Below are 17259 nucleotides of genomic sequence, written 5' to 3' on the forward strand. Positions count from 1 at the left end.
AATTTGTGAATACGCTGGAGGAACTTGTTGGTAATACATCACCCATCACATGGTATCTCATATAGCTTGGCCTGGATACTTACTTAAATATATCTCTATATTTAGAGTTTTACGTCCGGTATCGCTACCTTTAAGCTGTCATTCCATCGGACAGACGGCTGGCTCCCAGCCATCGCAGAATAAAGTCTGTCTGTCTATGCCTAAGTTAGAACTTAGCTATATCTACCCTGGCTCAGCTCACAGAATGAGACGCAAGAAGGATTCCACCTGTGTAAACCAATGATTAGCTCAATAAAACGCCACCGTGTACATTTATGCAGCCTAGATATAGCAAAAAATAAGGAAATATTGCATCGAGTTTTGTCCGATGTTGTGAGAGGATGACGTGTCTAATTAGCTACATGCGCAGAAAAAACCGACGTTATTATTGGCGCCTATACGGTGTTTGGCGGTTATAACACACATACATGCATGTCTATATCTCAAAGCAATATTTACGCTTTTTTGCTACTAAAGGTACTTCCCGGTGTCTGTTATTGTAGAAGTACAACCTATTTACGTCTAGGTAGTTATTTTTTGTTGGCAAATGTTTCATTTTACGGTGCTTGCTTCTATGTATGTATACCCAACTCCCAACAGCCCATAATTTCCTTAAAGCGGCTTTGAGAGATGTTGGAGCTGTCGACGTTTGCTTCACCCATTGTACCTTTTCCTTTCTAATTTGCACAATAGCTGCTACCACATAGCCGATCGCAACTGATCACGCGTGTGGCGATAAGCTGCATTAGAATACTTTGGAAGCCAATGACTTTTTTATCACCAGGGAAAATTCGTTATGCTAGACGAAGCGGCATCTGGTTGTGGTTCTATGATTAACTAAAGAAAAAATCGTACGCATCTGTTTTACAAGGCATTCTAGAAACGGAAAATTCTCGCGATCATAGTTGCTTGCCCATACACTATTTCCTTGAAGGGTCGCCTTAACTTCATTTTGAGATTATACTGTTTTTTTTTTTTGTGTAACAGAGTGCGCACTTAGTATTGTCTTTATCTTTGTTACGATAACAATAAAAGGCGTTCTGTAAATTGTTCGCGCCAGGGCGATTTGAGAGTTAGATAAAACTGCTGGGACTTTAGCTATGCTGTCTGCGTGGACATCTACAATTTGTTGAAAGGGACGACTCTGGTAAAATTGACGCCCACGAAAAATACGCAATTCGTATGGGTTGAGACGGACATTTTCGCTTCCTTCTACCTCTGTTAGATCGTCAGCTTCTTGCATTATATAGAGAAGGAAGCTGGTAGTAACAAAATTGAACCAGCAGCAGCAGCAGCAGCTAGTGATAAAATGTCTGAAACGAATGTTAAAAATGTTCCTGACCTTTGACAAAAAGCCTAATCGGATACGCCTAATACCACTACTAGAATTGTAAACCCTGACCCAACCATGGCTCGATCATTCGTTATTTTACTATCTAAATAAATGGATTTCCAAGTTTTACGTCCGGTATCATCGTCAGGCATTGCTTCAGACATCTGTTTCACCTATAGGATTACGCCTATTTATAAACTCAAAGTAAGGTTGATAGTTGTTCAATAGAGAACTATGCGATGTATGTAAGGTGAAGAATTACGTTGATTGAGATTTGTCGTATTTGTTTAGAGAGCTAGTTATCTGTTTAAAGGCCAATGAACCGATTACCCAATTAAAACCATGTTTACGCAAAGACTGTTAGGCTTCATCATTGGAAGAGGCTGTTTATAAAATGCGATCCAACAAACAGGCCAAAAACCATTCACTTTAAATCGAAAGCATAATCGGCGCATGGGACTAACTTCAGGACATAGCCATATTGAAATTAGGATCGTTGTTGCAGGCTTTTCTTTGAGTAAGCGATTATCTTGTGCTTTGTATAATGAGTACTCTTTAGTTACGGCGACAGTTTCATAGAAGCACACTTATGCTATGTTAGTTGAATCCAGCCGCCTATTCAATGGTATATTTTTTCTCTTCCGAAAGGTGTCACTCTGTGTATATCTCTCTACCGCGCAAATACAAGATAGTTGCTTGATTGGTAACAAGCGGTAAAACACGTCTAAAATTGGCCACTTATAAGCCATTTACGTGGAATAAACAAAAGTTGAAAGGTAACACAGAGACGTCATTATATGAAGGCCGATGCCAGAGAAGTCATTTGCGAAGCCATCATAGTAAAGTACATGCAAAAGTAGTTATATATTAATACGCAAACGTGTTCATACGTTTACTCCCATTACGAAAGAACATCCAGTCGGTAACCGTCGTTCGCTCAGCTGATTTCCGTAGATCCTGAGTAACGCACACGACATGTGTCGGCACACCCCTATAGTTGCAATTTGCGAGCAAAGGCGACCTTAGATAGGTCCCGTCGATTTATCTAGGCCATTCACGATACTGGGTGTCTTACTTGAGACAAGGGCTATTTTTCAGTAGCAAGGACATTATTTGATAACGTGACGTTTAGGTTTTTGCGTTGTACACACGTTATACCCTATGTGTGGATGGGAACATGTCGGAAACATCTTCATAAACATTGCAACAAGGAAATTTCTGTCCGCACGAATGTTTCAACGGCGCGTAAACATAAAAAAACCAGAAGACTTGTTTAAACGAAAAAAAAAACACAGAACGCAGAGCGTCCGGAGTTCAAGTCCCGTTGAAACCATTCATGAAGGCCAATTGATAATAATAATGATCTTCGTGTTGCAAATTTGATACGCTACTCACTGCTGAAGGAACGCCGAAGTAATATTACATCCAGTGCACGTAATGCATAAAAAAAAAAACCGTTAATGAAAAGATCTGAGCCAATTTAAAGTACATTATGATTAGACGTTAAGATTTTTTTTATATATATATATATATATGTTTCGCCCACTTCTCACTTGAAAGGGTCATCTTGTGTTACGCCATCACATATAGATACTATAGTAACAATCGTCAACGTGAACAATCAACTTTAACAAAACATGCACATTGATCCTGGCCGTGTCTACTTATACATTTTCTTATTTATTTACAGACATTTTTTTTTTCAATTTTTATGCAAATTGTTTACTACGTATGTGCCGTCTACGTATCTGATGCGTATGTAAATTATTTTTTGCTACACACGAAACGTCCACGGCTGTCGCGGGAGATTTTCTGATACTATCACAGAAAAATTACGCTGCTACAATAGTAACACAATGATCATACGGCATTATATTGGCCGGTGGTAAACAGACACGCTAACATTTAGGGCACGCAAGGCTTCGAGGCAGTGTCCAATCATATTACAAAACGGAATTCAATGGTCAGATCTTTGAGCTAATATTTTGCGACGTAATATTTGGCTAAAATGTATGACTTCTCGTAAACTCGAGTGAACCATAACAGCCGTAACTATAGCGTAGAAAAACGTTCCGTCTTCGCCTGGTAATAGCAAACAGTCCGGCAATATGATTTTGTCAAGGTAAACGATCAAAATCACAAATGTAACTTTTATCGGTAACTAAACAAAACAGCTAATTCCTCAACTGATATTATACATGTCGAAAATATAGCAGGTGCTTGCTCTCTTCAATATGGCCTTTACGCTTCTGAAGTGATCAACACAACCAACAACAATTGAGTTCAGTCAAAACCCGCCATTTCATCTTCGCTGAAGTCACTTCTTCTTAGAGGTCTTCGAATGCCGCCGTATAAGGAGCGTCTTTGTCTGATTAGAGATGAGACAGTTATTTTCTTTTTTATTGTTCCCTTTTCTGATTAGCCTTTATCGTCTATCGTCCACTTCTCTATTTGTTATAGGCCTTTGACTTGTTATCGTTGCTTATGTTTTATTGATCAACTATTGTCGCATCATTGAAATGCGACAGCGCAAAACGTGGTGAGGCGACGTACGAAGTTCGCTTGCTTTGCCCTTTGGCTAGCTGCCCAAGCTGTCGGCGTGCGTTTCGTTACTGTCATTTGTGTACTACCAGCATCTACAAGTAATGCTCTGATTTGCTCTGCGAAACGTGTACGTAAAAGCGCATTTTCGTGATGGTGCAATGATAACGTGTTTGCCTTCCGAACATTTGATGCCGCTTGTAGTGCTGTAGGCATGAGGATATCGCGTAAATATGCTTCACGTCCTCGTTGCTGGAGAGGCCATCGACTGTTTAGATGATTGCTTGACATGAGCCGTACTCGACGTAAAACTCGAACAAATTACTGGTCTGCGAGGATCTAGTTCCATTGTATCAAAACATGTTTTCCCGCCCCCACACTTACTGTCGTTCTCTCTAGTAAGAAAGTGCAGAAGACCATCAGCACTTGTGCAGTCCCTTCATGTAGAAAGGTCTCATTTTTACCTAACTAGCTGTCATTTTTATCAGCGTTTCTGTCGCCTGCCAATACCTGAAGAACCGGCGTTGCCTCAGTCTAGGTTTATGGCAGCAATCAGCATCTGCCGCTCGCTTTCGACCAGCTGTTCGTTGTTTGTCTGTGGCCTCGAAATTTGGCGAAGATAGCTTCTAACGCAGCTTTGTCTCAATCGTCTTTTCTGATACCGCCCTACCAGCTCGGCAACAGTAGCAAGCTTGTTCTGTTGCGACAAAAGTGAAACGAGGATGATCCACCGGATCGCCTCCATCTTGCTACGCCTAGAAACGTTAGATTTTAGAGCGTGTTAAAACTGTATGTATTTGTCTTACTCCTGTTCGAGCAACGTACGCACTGACAACAGCGGTTTGTTGATCGCGTCTTCGCCAAAACAAAGCAACGTCGGCCACGACAAAAGCACCAGTTTCAGCAACAGTAACAGACGCCGCCCATTGAATGATTGTTATTGTTGTGCTAGTTCTAATCGTGTAGGTGGAGCCATCTAGTGGCGTGTCCCGGCATCTCGCTAGCTAATACTTGGTCGACCAGAAACCAACTTCTGACACAGCAGCAGTCAGTGATCGCCCAGGAGTGAATGCTGTGTCGAGCCTCCAATCGGAATCAAAGAGCTGGCCAGGGCCACCAAAGAACTACTGAGCAGCTGGGCTCTTAAAAATAGCTCTATTTCCCTCGCGATTTGTGGCTCGCTTGGTGAGCCCAATCCACCCGGCTGATGTTAACATTTTACAGTAGCAGCATTGCAACGTAAACCAACGACTAACGTCGGCGATATAGTAAAGCTGTGGCGCGTCGCGCTACTCTTGTGCGCTGAATCCTCTCTCTAACGCGAATGCGGCCGTTACGGGTGACGCCGACGGCGTTGACGACGCTTACGCATTCTTATTGCATCACATCGGTCGACGATTGTGCGTGCTGTTGTGCTTGTTTGAGGCATACGCACATACAATCTGGGTCTGTAAGGGTTTCGTTGGTATATTAGTTGTAACTTACTTTGTCTAGTTGTCCGGCTGGTTGTGTCACAAAGCCTAGCTAAACATCAGCGTGTACTTGACATATTTATCCGCGTGTTCAGTAAGTGGCCTGCGGTGTACATGGCGTTCAGTTTTCTACATGTCTGCACCTCCTGCTTAACCTGTCTGCACTCGCTACATTCATAACCTGTACGGCACGACAAGGTGAGTGTCATTAGCCAATCTGTGTGTGTGTTTCGACGATCCCGAGGACGCCGACTACTGATGATAACAACAGAAACGAAAAAAAGAAACGGCGGCGCGACCGTCGTGAGTGATGACCGCCGAGACCGAATCTGAATCATCCGCGCCGGCGGCAACGGCTTCGCTCGCCGTTAATTCTTTGCACCTCGAGGCAGGGCCCGATGACAACGCGGTAGTTAGCGAATCGTATCATCGGCGCACGCCATTAAATAGGCAGCGCACTCCGGATTCAGTGGTAACGCAAGCACACGACACAACTTCCGAAGAGTCTGAATCGGAGGATTCTTCGGAAGTATCGGATTCTAATCCGGAAATAGTTTCTGACGAGTGGGAACAGTTTGAGAAGAGCGAGCCTCAAATAACGGTAACTGCCCAGGGAGGTCTTCATGGGATACGGGAACAAGAAATAACTCCGATGGCGGATCCAGCAGGTCAAAACGGTACAGCAAAAACGATTAGCTGGTAAGTGACACGGCTCAGAGGCCCGTAAGAATTGACTGTAGATAGGAAATAACGCAACTCGAACAATACTGTAAAAAAAAAAGCAGTGAAAAATCAAACTAATCTGGTCGAGTAAACCCATCCTTGTTCATTATGATATGTGGTGTTCAAACGAGCGGATGTACACAATGCGAGTATCGCGCATTGTAACATGTAGCCTGTTGTTTTCCCTATGCTTGGTTCTTTCTGTGCGATTTGAGGATTCGCGTTTGCTGTCCAAAGTGGAGGATCTGCGGTTTTGCCATACTTAACAATAAAGAGGAACCCGATTGGCGACCACATCGGGTCACACGACTGTATCAGAGAATAGAACAAACATATCTGAGTAGGAATTTTCAAAGAACCTACGTTTATGACGCGTTTTTGCCGACAAAAGGAATTCCAATATCCGGTTGCATTTGCGGATAAGCTAACCTCGTGTAGTGACATTTTAGCTGATCTCCCGTGGCCGATGTCCGACCATTACTGGTTTCCGTTTAGATTTAGGATTGATTAAAGATGATATTCGTGTATGCTTTGACAAAAATAGGCCTCTATGTACAAAACAGAAATGGAATCAAGTTCAAAAGGGATAGAGTCGCACCAAGCGTTAAAATAATACATGCTGAAAAGTGTTTCACGCCAGCCTCGTCCTACCCGTTCAACATCGGGTTATCTAGCCTACGGTTAAGCTCAACTGATGACCTAAACCTAGGGTTTATATATATAGAATATTGCATATAGTAAGTGTCTAAGAAGTCCACATTCAATTCGACATGTTATCGAACGGGTTCGATTGGTAATTTCTAAACCGTTCCAAGCTGATAACATCGGTAGTATCCTGATTCGATAAAAGAACTTTAGAGAGCCAGCACAAATAAAGCCGTACCGATTTCCGCTTTTTTTTTTAAGTATACGTTTTTTTTTTTTTTTTACTAGGGTAACTCACCGATATGGGTTGTATTGTTGTCAATGAAAGCTTTCGAGGATTCAACTTATTCACTAACTCATCATGTAACACTGGGTTGCGCGGTATGATCGTTTACTCGTATTGTTCGTAGTGCGGATCGAAGGCACGTTTTTTTGTTGTTGGCAATCCTAACAGTTCTTTCTTAACTAGAAAACAAATATTCTGCGATTATAATTTTTATAATGCCAATAGAGCATAAAACTTTATCGTTTTGTCGTATCGGATTATGTCGCATTTTAGACAAACAAACAAAGACTGGTCCTTTACATCTGAGACGTGTACGTTATGAGAATGTTAACAGTCCCTCACATCAATCATTTACATGCATCATCATGGTAAGATAGCGGGATGTCTGGGAACCCGGACAGCGACGCTCGAGGGCAATAATTCTGTGAGACTTCCTTCGTGTAACTTTTCTGCTAGTAACAAGGAAATCTGAAGAGTAAAAATTCTGACAGAGAAATAATACTTATATATGTATTATATAAAATAGATAGTTTTTAAATAAGGGTAATTAGAATTGAAATAGGAAACTTCGATAATCCCAACAAACGAATGTGACGGATTCTTAATACGAAACATCTAGTCCTAGCAGAGCTAAAAATAAGTTCATTACTACTGCTTTGCTTTAACTTAGACTTTGAATCATATTAAACTATTTTTATTAAATCATACGAAAGCGTACCGCTGTTCCCAAAATCTATATAGATCTTTGGTATAGGGAACTCACGCTCTCTCTTAAATCTACACTTCTGCTAAAGCTGGACAGTATATATGTATATTTGCAAATTTCTCTCTTTTTAAATTTCGTACACACAGTTCTACATGTTGGCCAGAGCTGAGGGCCAGATGTGGAGGCTTTCTTTCCGAAAGATGTTAAGGCCTGGCATTATGCAGGCCAAACTATTGTCATAGTAATTGTCCATTACTCTAGGGCGCTTCTCCATTAAACCTTGATTTAAAATTGATTCTAATATTGTTTCCAACCAAGACTTGCACAGGCGGCTAACAGACTAATAAATTCATAAGTCGCGTCTGGCTCATTTTCTTGTTGTACCTTGCGCTATTCTCTATAGAGAGTACCGTGCGGGATCTTATCCTCCCTCTTGCAACTACCCGAGTGTATATCAGAGTTCTTTTGTATCTTTTCAACTTTATTTCTCTTCGATTGTTAGGACTTTTGGCCCAATATGGCCAAAACGTACGTCCTCTCGATGGTCTCCCATATAGCGGACCTGGACAAGACCTCAGTAAGTCTGTAAACGGCCCGGAGCGGTTTTAGACTCGCGATCCATCCGAATGGCAGTTACACTGAACATATTGATGTTCTGGCGTGGCCATGTAAAAAATGTCATCGAAATACTTGTTTCTATTTAGATATAGCGATACCCGACTTATTAGAATTTGCCGCAAGACAGATTACGAAAAAACAAATATAAAAACCGAACAAATAAAAAAAAAATAAGGAAAGTAGCAATTTAGGGAGGTTAATAGCTGCTTTCTGTGCCGTTTCGTAAAACTATTGGGGAGATCCCAGATAAACCCAGAAAAATTCACCCCGGTTACACTATAAGAGGGCGAGTCCTTCATACTATACATAGAAGATGTGATTGCAAGGGTTTTATATATATATATATATATATATATATATATATATACTGGTGTAAATGCATCATAGCCAAACTTGAATGCATTTAGTGATTGATCAGCCGATGCAATGCTTAATATTCTCGAAAGGATCCAAGAATAGTACTTTTTATCTTAGATTGATTTGCAGCGTTCAACGACAAAGCAAAATGGCCATATCGATATACGCATCGTCTAGAGAGATGTTTGTTCGATTTGTTATTAGAGCTATCTGTGAATGGAGCACATATTAAAAGCTAGATTGGCTTAAATACGTCTACTACAGAAACAGACAGAGAATTTTAATTGTTTCATATAGCAGTGATCACGACAGTCGTTTATCAACTCTATACATTGACCGTCCGATATTCTTGTCGAACCTGGTATGACCGTCATACGAATTTCCTTTTGGCAATGAAAGCAATGACGTCATAAAGCCAAGCACTTTATAAAAAAAAAAAAAAACATTTTTACAAAATGACTTTATAAGATCATTTTGCCAAAGGTTTGTTAGAAAGCACACGTAAACTCAGCAGAAACACCTATCGTTACAGAATCCCTCCGAGCAAGAATAATAACGAAAACACATTAATATTATGATAATCGGAGAACAATTTGATGCGTAGACAAATATTTACCATCAGTCCAGTGTTCTTCTAACTTGAGTGACGGATTTATTTATAAAGTATGATTCGAAGAAGCCTTGCCAAAATCTGCTAGCTATATATATATATATGGTCAGTCAGTAAGCAGTACTATTACAGATATTGCATGTCACAAAGTCCAGCTAGATAAGCCGTTTCGATAGCATCTTTATGGACGCGTCTGTCTTGCTATGGGCATTGACTGTGTTGAAATCGGTATAGTTAGCCTAGCACGTCCTACAAAAAAACTTGGTCAACTAGGTCAATGCTCATTGAGTGTTCTATCGACTTGACTCGCAATGAAAATTACGTCGAACTTACCGCAACTTTTCCGTTGCTTAATGAAAAGCAACTAGCTCCGTGCTGGTAAAGGTCCATTTGGTCGGTTTTTTGTTGTGTTTTTTTTTATTGCAACCTGTATGACATTAGCCTGAAAAGCATTGCATGGCTTGGTTTATCTAGACTATAGATTATTTCCTATAATCTTTGTTGTATTCAGAAGTCGTGATTACTAGCCCTCTCTATTCAGCCGACGTGACTCCACGAAAAAGCGCCATGCTCTGCTATACTAACCTTGATGAAACCATTCGCGAACGAGTTGGCGTTGTTGATGCCACCAGCATTTTACCCGCAATGCCACCCATTTAGCCCCACAGCTTTAGCGACAGCGTTTTTAGCCGATATGTGTGTCGGTCAGCGAACTGCCAAAATGCCCCGGCTCGAAACGTATTTTGCTTAGCACACTTCGTCTCAAAGCCAAAACTTCGAAAATTGAATGCGGTCGCGCCTTATCTACACCAATCAGCTGAGCGGTAACGCCTTGATGTTTTACCAGGTAAATCCTGCTAGGGCAAGTAGCAGTTACCGGTGACAATGACCTAGCAATTGTATACTCGCGTGGCACCGGCGAAAATTTAATTTCTATCGCTTTTAAAGCTGTTATCGTCATAGCATGACATTCATACAAATGAACGCTCGAACCTCCAGCGAAAAAAAGAAGCCTTGTCACATTGTGTGCGCACAAAGCTGATCAGTTCAGACAACGAATTATCATGACAAGTGGAAACCGATTTGCGGCCTAAGGGACTACTAAGGCTTTCGTCGTTGAATTAAAGGACCGCGATCTTGCTGACGGGTCCTGGCGACGTTGACGCTACAGTGTCTATGGAGATGCTGCTTGTCTTGTAATCGTTCAGAACAGCATCAGCAAAGCGAGCGTAATTTGTGCTTTTGTTATTACTACATGATCAAGTGAAACACCTGAATTCTTTGGCGCTCACAGCTGTTGCGGTAGATAGTACGTGTAGCGTAATTGATTCCTTATAATGGCTTGAATAATAGTTAGATAATATGAAGATTTTAAGCTGGGAATGCAGTTGTCGAGTGCCCGCGGCTGTAGTTTGTATGTGATCATTGAACGCTGAACAAATATGGAACGATATCTAAATTAGCTATATTATATTGCAATAATGTTAACTATAATTAATGATACACTGATACTATCGTTATGTTTTTCCCTTCGTCGTAAACAGAACGTCAGCGCCCGAGGGGCCGTTATCATAACGGCTTGATTGATCGTTTAGCGTCACTGATTAGTAATGATGAACGCAATATGGTTAGCACAGACAAATGTATGACAGGCCAAAATGGTTTTGCGGCGACCTAACAAAGGCTGCTTTTGCCACGACGAAATTTTGAACGCTAACGGAAAGTTACGATTCAGTGCGATGAACGTCAAGTGACGTATCTGCAGCATCCATTACGCACGCGTCCGGTCAGCGGCCATCATGTGAATCCCATACATATATATATTGCATCCGTCTGTTTGTTACGGCGGCATGGCCATATGGCAGGGGTTTACCAAATGAGGCTAGACCATCGCCCGAAGGGACGAACGTTTACTTTTACCTGAACGCGTTAAAACTATTACAAGCAAAGTTCATCTGTAACGTAGCACCAGAAATTGTTGTTACGCTTTCTAGATGGGCTGAAATGTGTCTCGGCGCAGACGTTTTCGATTGGCGTACGTTTGCTTCGGTTGGCACATAGTAACCAAGAAATTAGGCTTTATTTACGTCCGCAAAAGTGTTGACCTAACTTTATTGTTGTTATGTAATAAGATATCAAACAAGGACACCCGTACGAACAAAAATCGTGGTCATAGCCAGGAGTAACTAAATAACTGTAATACATGAAATTGTATTGATGATCAACGAACCCAACGGTACTGACTTAGAACAATCCATTTCCTTTGAGTGCGCCTACAACGAGCTCGTTAACCGATATAAATATCTACTACGTATCGTCACTTTTGCCTTAAGCAAGATTTTTAGATAGCGGCACAACGGAAAGGTTACATACACGAGGCAAAAAAATCAGCGGCCGTACGTAAACGCCTGCAGCAGTTGAGCTATCTATTCTGAACGAAAACGATTAAATCTCAATGTGACACTGCAACAGTAAAGCGTTCTAGTAACACAGCAAGTGGATATAATATGGCGATACAAAGTATCTATATGAATCACCTGCGCTACCTTAGTAAGCCTAGGTAGAAAATCTAGATGTCGCCAGTACCTTCGACAATGAAAATGAAATTGCATTAGAAAAAATTGAAACTTGTTTTTATGTCGTTTCCAAAAAAATGACGTCTGGATAGCCGTTTCAGCATCTATTCTCTAACTAGCATTAAGGACGAACACGAAAACCTGTTCAACAAATTAGCAGAAGCCTTACTTTTTGACATGACTACCCACGTAAGTAAGCAATTATTGGAAATACACCCAAGTGACTGCTAACTGTTACACGGAACTTGGTAGAATAACTTAGAGAAAAGCGAGCCTATTTCGAATTCTTGTTGCTAAATGCCTCCGAACATTTTAACGAGGCCACTATCACTGTAAGTTAACCTGCATAAAAACTGCTGTCAAGTTTATGTAAGTTTATATTATAAAGATATCGAACCACACTTTTAATTAACTCCTCTACTGCCTATCACATATATAGCCGTGCTACACAGTGCGCTTTAAATAAAAAAATCTTTGTATTATGCACTTCCAGGGCGCTTTCGGTAACTTACGTTGCATTTTTTGTCTACGTACAACTTATACTCCAAGCGGGGTTTACCACGATATCGTTCCTAGTTGCACCCTTGGCTTACCTTCAAGGAGGCAACAAATCCTGGTGGGACTTCGTTGATACTCTCTATGATTTACACGAACGTGTCATTATCTTACTGGGTATCGCCTTAAAAGGAACTAAGGTATGTAAAAGTAGGCTTTTAAAAATTTTTCCTGAATAATAAAATGATTGGACGTTCAATGCAGTTTCGGGATTCGAGGCGCAATCGATACGCTTCTAGAGAAAGCCGCTTTTTCAATGTACGTATCACGTCATGCCTTAATGACCGGTCAAATATTAATCTTTTCCTCAAGCTATCTGCGTCCATAGAAATGTACGTATCATTAGGAACATATTGAGCAGAGTGCTTTGTCAAATAGCGAGGATAGTATCAGGATTTCGGCTATCTGTCCCGTTTACGATAAGAGAGCAGACGCAATTTCATAGATTATAGAATTACATATGCCTATGTTGAATTGCTTTTCAGCTTTACTTCTATGGTGACTTCAATGAAGTGCAAGCGAAGCAAGAAAGTTGCATTGTCATATGCAATCACCAGGTCGAAGGTGAATGCCAGCAATAATTGAAAAAATAGTAAACCAACTAACTTCATTTGGAACAGTTTATTAAAAGCTAAGGTTGCAATAAACTGTTAGAGCCATGGATTGTCAGTGTAGCTACATAGCATAATATTTTGTACCTTACTGAAATCAATTAAAGTGTGCTAAAAGACAACTCAGCGTTACGCAACAGCTAAAAACGTACGTTAACAGTTCACAAAAAATAAGACCACCAATTTAGAAGCTATGTTCGACCTTACCCGGCGCACTCAGGTCAAAAGCAAAGACTAACCCACTCTTACTCAGATAAATTTGCATCACAATATTTCATGGGGTAACCGATGAGCGTACTGAACTGCGCGCATCCGGCAGGTGACTACTTCGTGATGGCTGCCGCGATGGAAAAAACAGGCAAACTGGCCCGGTTACGGCACGTCATGAAGGATTCCCTCATTTGGATCCCATATGTAGGAAGCTTTTTGATTAGGAGAGGTTCGTTTTTTATCAATCGTAATAACCTCGACTGGTCGAGTTTCGATGAAAATTGTCGCCGTCTTCGCGAAGACAAAGTACCGGTAAGTATTATAGGCAGCCAATGAATGGTCCTGTTGGTCTTTATGTTATTAGCTTTGTCCTAGTTTATGCAATGGTTCAGGAAGAAATTGTTTCATCTTAAGCAAGCCATAACTTCTTCTTGCTGTTACCGATGATAACTTATTTCCTAATCGAATATATGTGAAGATGCAAATATAGATTTGCTAATTTGCGCGCTGTTCAGTTGGACTTGATGTGTGCAACTTCACCTACTCTCTTTTCAGACCTGTATTCTTATTTACCCAGAAGGTACGACCATGAATAACGCCATAGAGACACCGAACATTATTGAGAAATCTCGCCAGGTAGCTATTGAAAACAAACAGAAGCCATTTGAATACGTTCTTTTTCCGAGATCACGTGGATTTCATCGTTTACTCGATAAGTTTCGAGGTCAAATAGATGCGATCTATGATCTAACACTAATTTACTCATCAACTCGTGACAGAAATGGCCATCGACGACCTGCTCCATGCGTTACCGGTTAGTGTAGACCCGTCTATCAAAACGTTCGTAATCGCTCTCGAATTATACTGCGTCCCATGTATAGAACAGGAAACACAGAAACAGAAGCCGTAGCTGCCTATATCAGAGTTAAGGACGAATAATTTGACGCGGCTTAAGCAACAGTACTTGAATTTCGCATGCTTAATAGTGCTTTCCTGAGGTCTCAATCAAGGTAGCGGCGTCACCTAAATTTCCTATCTAATATGTCCTTTGTTACGATCGTAGAGTTGGCAAATGGATACTGCCCTGAAATACACATTAATCTACATCGGATCGATATCAAGGACGTTCCTGAAAATGAGGAGGATGTAAAACAGTTTCTTTTCAACCAGTTTGTTGTCAAAGACAGGTTGGTATCGTGATTCCTACCAGCAAAACCCGTACAATTTCCCAATAAATATGTGCACAATTCTTACCACTCCTGCGAAATCTCCCCTGATATTATTCCGTATTCTTCCAAACACCTCTAGTATTGCTTTTATGATTTTGACAAAGGAGATCTGCCTGGCGAGGCGTCCTTCGCTAAGCCAAAGCGCATGCTGCAGAACATCAGGGTGTCAAAAAGAAAAGGCCAAAATAACTCTCGTAAGTGCTGTGACTAATCGTTGATTTTTCTCGATTATCTGATAAATCTATATGTCCAATAGAGGCTTCGTTCTTACCTTACAGGCTTCTGAAAACGTTTTACTCGACTGGTTCGCTTCCGAAAAAAGGCGTCCAGCTGCCGTCCCAGAGTCAACGACACCTAATACAAACGTCCCTTGTTGTTCTTATCGGAATTTGGCTTGGTTTCACGTCGACCGGTCTCGCTCTGCTACCGTATCATCTACTTGTGCCAGGAACCATCGGATTTCTCCACGTGGCTTATCATGTCTACTTTGCACGTTGAGCAAAGCGTCGTAGGCTCGTGCACGCACGTAGAATATTCCGCGATATTAGGACTAATTGGTCGTAAGGGAGAATTGCGCTCTTCTGTATTTTAGTGGTTTCTGAGCTTGTGGACGCGTTCGCGTTGCGAACAATCGCCAAGAAACAACTAATGAGTGCAGCCCCGTATAGTCGCGGGTATTTGGCGTAAAAAAGGAGTTATACCTTGTACCTATTCATACGAACCTGTTCGTGCTATTCTCTAGGTTATCCAAGTAGGAAACCTATGCTTCGATAGGGCTAAATCAGCTACAGTGGGTTATTGTTGCAGTCGTAGTGGTCGCGAGACACACAATATTTAGGTTACTTATGGTTACTAACTGCTATTGGGTTCGAACGGAAGTGTGTTTCGACAGTATCTTGATTGCATTGTACTTACGATCTATAGCTTTAAGTAGTTCGACGTTATAATGAAATAGTTGCACGTACTGCTTAGCTCGTCTTTAAATGCTAAAGTCGAGCGGGGCAATAGCACGATATTTGTGGAATCGCTCGAATGTTAGGGGTGTTCTGCCCTTCGCTGGGCAAGCATGTTCTTGTTTGGCAATATATACAACTTTGTTAAGCACTTTCTATTATCGGTGTGTATAAAGCGTACGTGTACGTATGCAACATACCCGAATCACCTATTTGCAAGAAGTAGACCTATAGAATAATGTATCAATGTGACGCCGCTCGATGACGACATTTTGTTTGAATAGATATTGTTAATGATTTGTACGTCCGCTACCGCCGCAAGGCACTACTACTTCAACCAGCAGATACCTTTTTTTATCATGTAAATTTTAGTCTCAATAAAATTGAGCCAAGCTTTCGTTTTCTGAATTTTCTCGGAACTCGTGATTAGCTCGTTAACAGCACCTGTCAATAACGCCATATGGCTACGTCCAAATCCGTTGTTCAAACACGGCACATACAAGTAATTTCACTCTAGACTGCTAAAAGCTCTCCTATTCAGTAAAGGTCTTAATGGCCAGGAAGTCAGTTTTGGATTTCATAGGCGTTTTCCCATCGACTTTTACTCTCGCTTAAACACATTTGATCATCTATATTAGTCATATATTCAATATCACATTACTGATTTATTTTTTGCAAAATTACTGTTACTGTTTACGTTTTGAGGCTTTTTTTTTAACTCTGAGGCCAAATTATGAGACTTTTTTTCCTTTCAACTCGAGGTTCGTGGTCCAAACCATTGCATGGTCGAGAACATGTGTTTTTTTTAGTAATTTTTACATGAATGAGTACTTGATATTTTTAACATAAGTACTTTTTAGGTCCACGACTGGACTGGCACTTGTTGAACTTCAATCTGGAGTTACTTCAATATGGCAACCACACAAGAAGCCGTAATTTGCCTTCACATATTTTATATTTCTGACCAGGCGTAAGAAATACAGTTCAAGCTAGTGTAAAATATCTTTGGAGAAATGTTTCTCCTTCGTCCGACAGAGTTGGCCCGTTAATGGACAAGATTTTCTAGTTGATGAAACGTTAAATGGTTTGTGCTAGAAATTTAGAAAATTAATAATTTACTCTGTTAAGAAATGTTCAAGTCAGGGCCGCATCAGATTGCATGTATCCAACCAGATTAGGGCTGGAGGTTCCACGTCTCCGACCCTACCACCTAACATGTCCTGAAACGCATGCCTCTTAGGACAGACACTTTGCCAAATTGATCCTAATTAACCCGAAACACATCGAGGAAAAAACATGTGTTTTTTTTTTTATCCAAACTAACAGGCATCGTAACGATCGTAATCGCGCAACAATATAAAGCTGGTAAGGTAAGTAGTTAATTTGTTAATAAAGATCTGATACGACAAAAAAAAGGTAGATCGTGTTAGCCGACGTTCTTAATGTATATCCGAAAAAAAAAAAAAAAATCCGAAAGAACCAGAGCGGCAGGCTTTGGTTTGTGAATGATTAGTTAGCAAAACTTCAGTTACTCTAGTCAAAGCTGCTTTGCGTAGCCAATTGGAAATAGCGGGTCCAGCACTTGCAACATGACTGTTTCGCCTTTCTCCATCCTTCTACACAATGAAATGAAAACCTTGTACCTGACTTCACGCTAATTTTTATCTATTAAAAACAACCGCAATAGGAGATCTGGTTGACTCTATACAAAGACTGTTACGAAGCAAGATGTTGAATGTTAACGCTATTAAATTTTTTTAATTACATTAATTAACAGAAATATGTAACTTGATGA

The 17259-nt window shown here is 40.8% G+C and overlaps 1 protein-coding gene across 1 annotated transcript; it reads left to right on the forward strand.

The window, feature by feature from the left end:
* Window positions 1-2913: 2913 nt before the first annotated feature.
* On the forward strand, window positions 2914-15872 carry LOC111261944 (1-acyl-sn-glycerol-3-phosphate acyltransferase epsilon). Its single transcript, XM_022835846.2, has 7 exons — window positions 2914-6084; window positions 12400-12601; window positions 12947-13025; window positions 13392-13594; window positions 13838-14096; window positions 14346-14469; window positions 14790-15872. The coding sequence occupies exons 1-7, from the start codon at window positions 5696-5698 to the stop codon at window positions 15007-15009; spliced, it is 1476 nt and encodes a 491-aa protein (XP_022691581.1). The 5' UTR covers window positions 2914-5695; the 3' UTR covers window positions 15010-15872.
* Window positions 15873-17259: the final 1387 nt, after the last annotated feature.

Source organism: Varroa jacobsoni, unplaced genomic scaffold (genome assembly GCF_002532875.2).
Source record: "Varroa jacobsoni isolate VJ856 unplaced genomic scaffold, vjacob_1.0 scaffold_617, whole genome shotgun sequence".
Taxonomy (NCBI): domain Eukaryota; kingdom Metazoa; phylum Arthropoda; class Arachnida; order Mesostigmata; family Varroidae; genus Varroa; species Varroa jacobsoni.

What these genes read in the sequence shown, in the direction of transcription:
- LOC111261944 (XM_022835846.2), top strand. Translation starts at nt 5,696, where the DNA reads ATGACCGCCGAGACCGAATCTGAATCATCCGCGCCGGCGGCAACGGCT. An exon ending in ATGCAATCACCAGGTCGAAG is followed by an intron (nt 13,026 to 13,391) that starts GTGAATGCCAGC and finishes CGCATCCGGCAG; the next exon opens with GTGACTACTTCGTGATGGCT. An exon ending in TTCGCGAAGACAAAGTACCG is followed by an intron (nt 13,595 to 13,837) that starts GTAAGTATTATA and finishes CTCTCTTTTCAG; the next exon opens with ACCTGTATTCTTATTTACCC.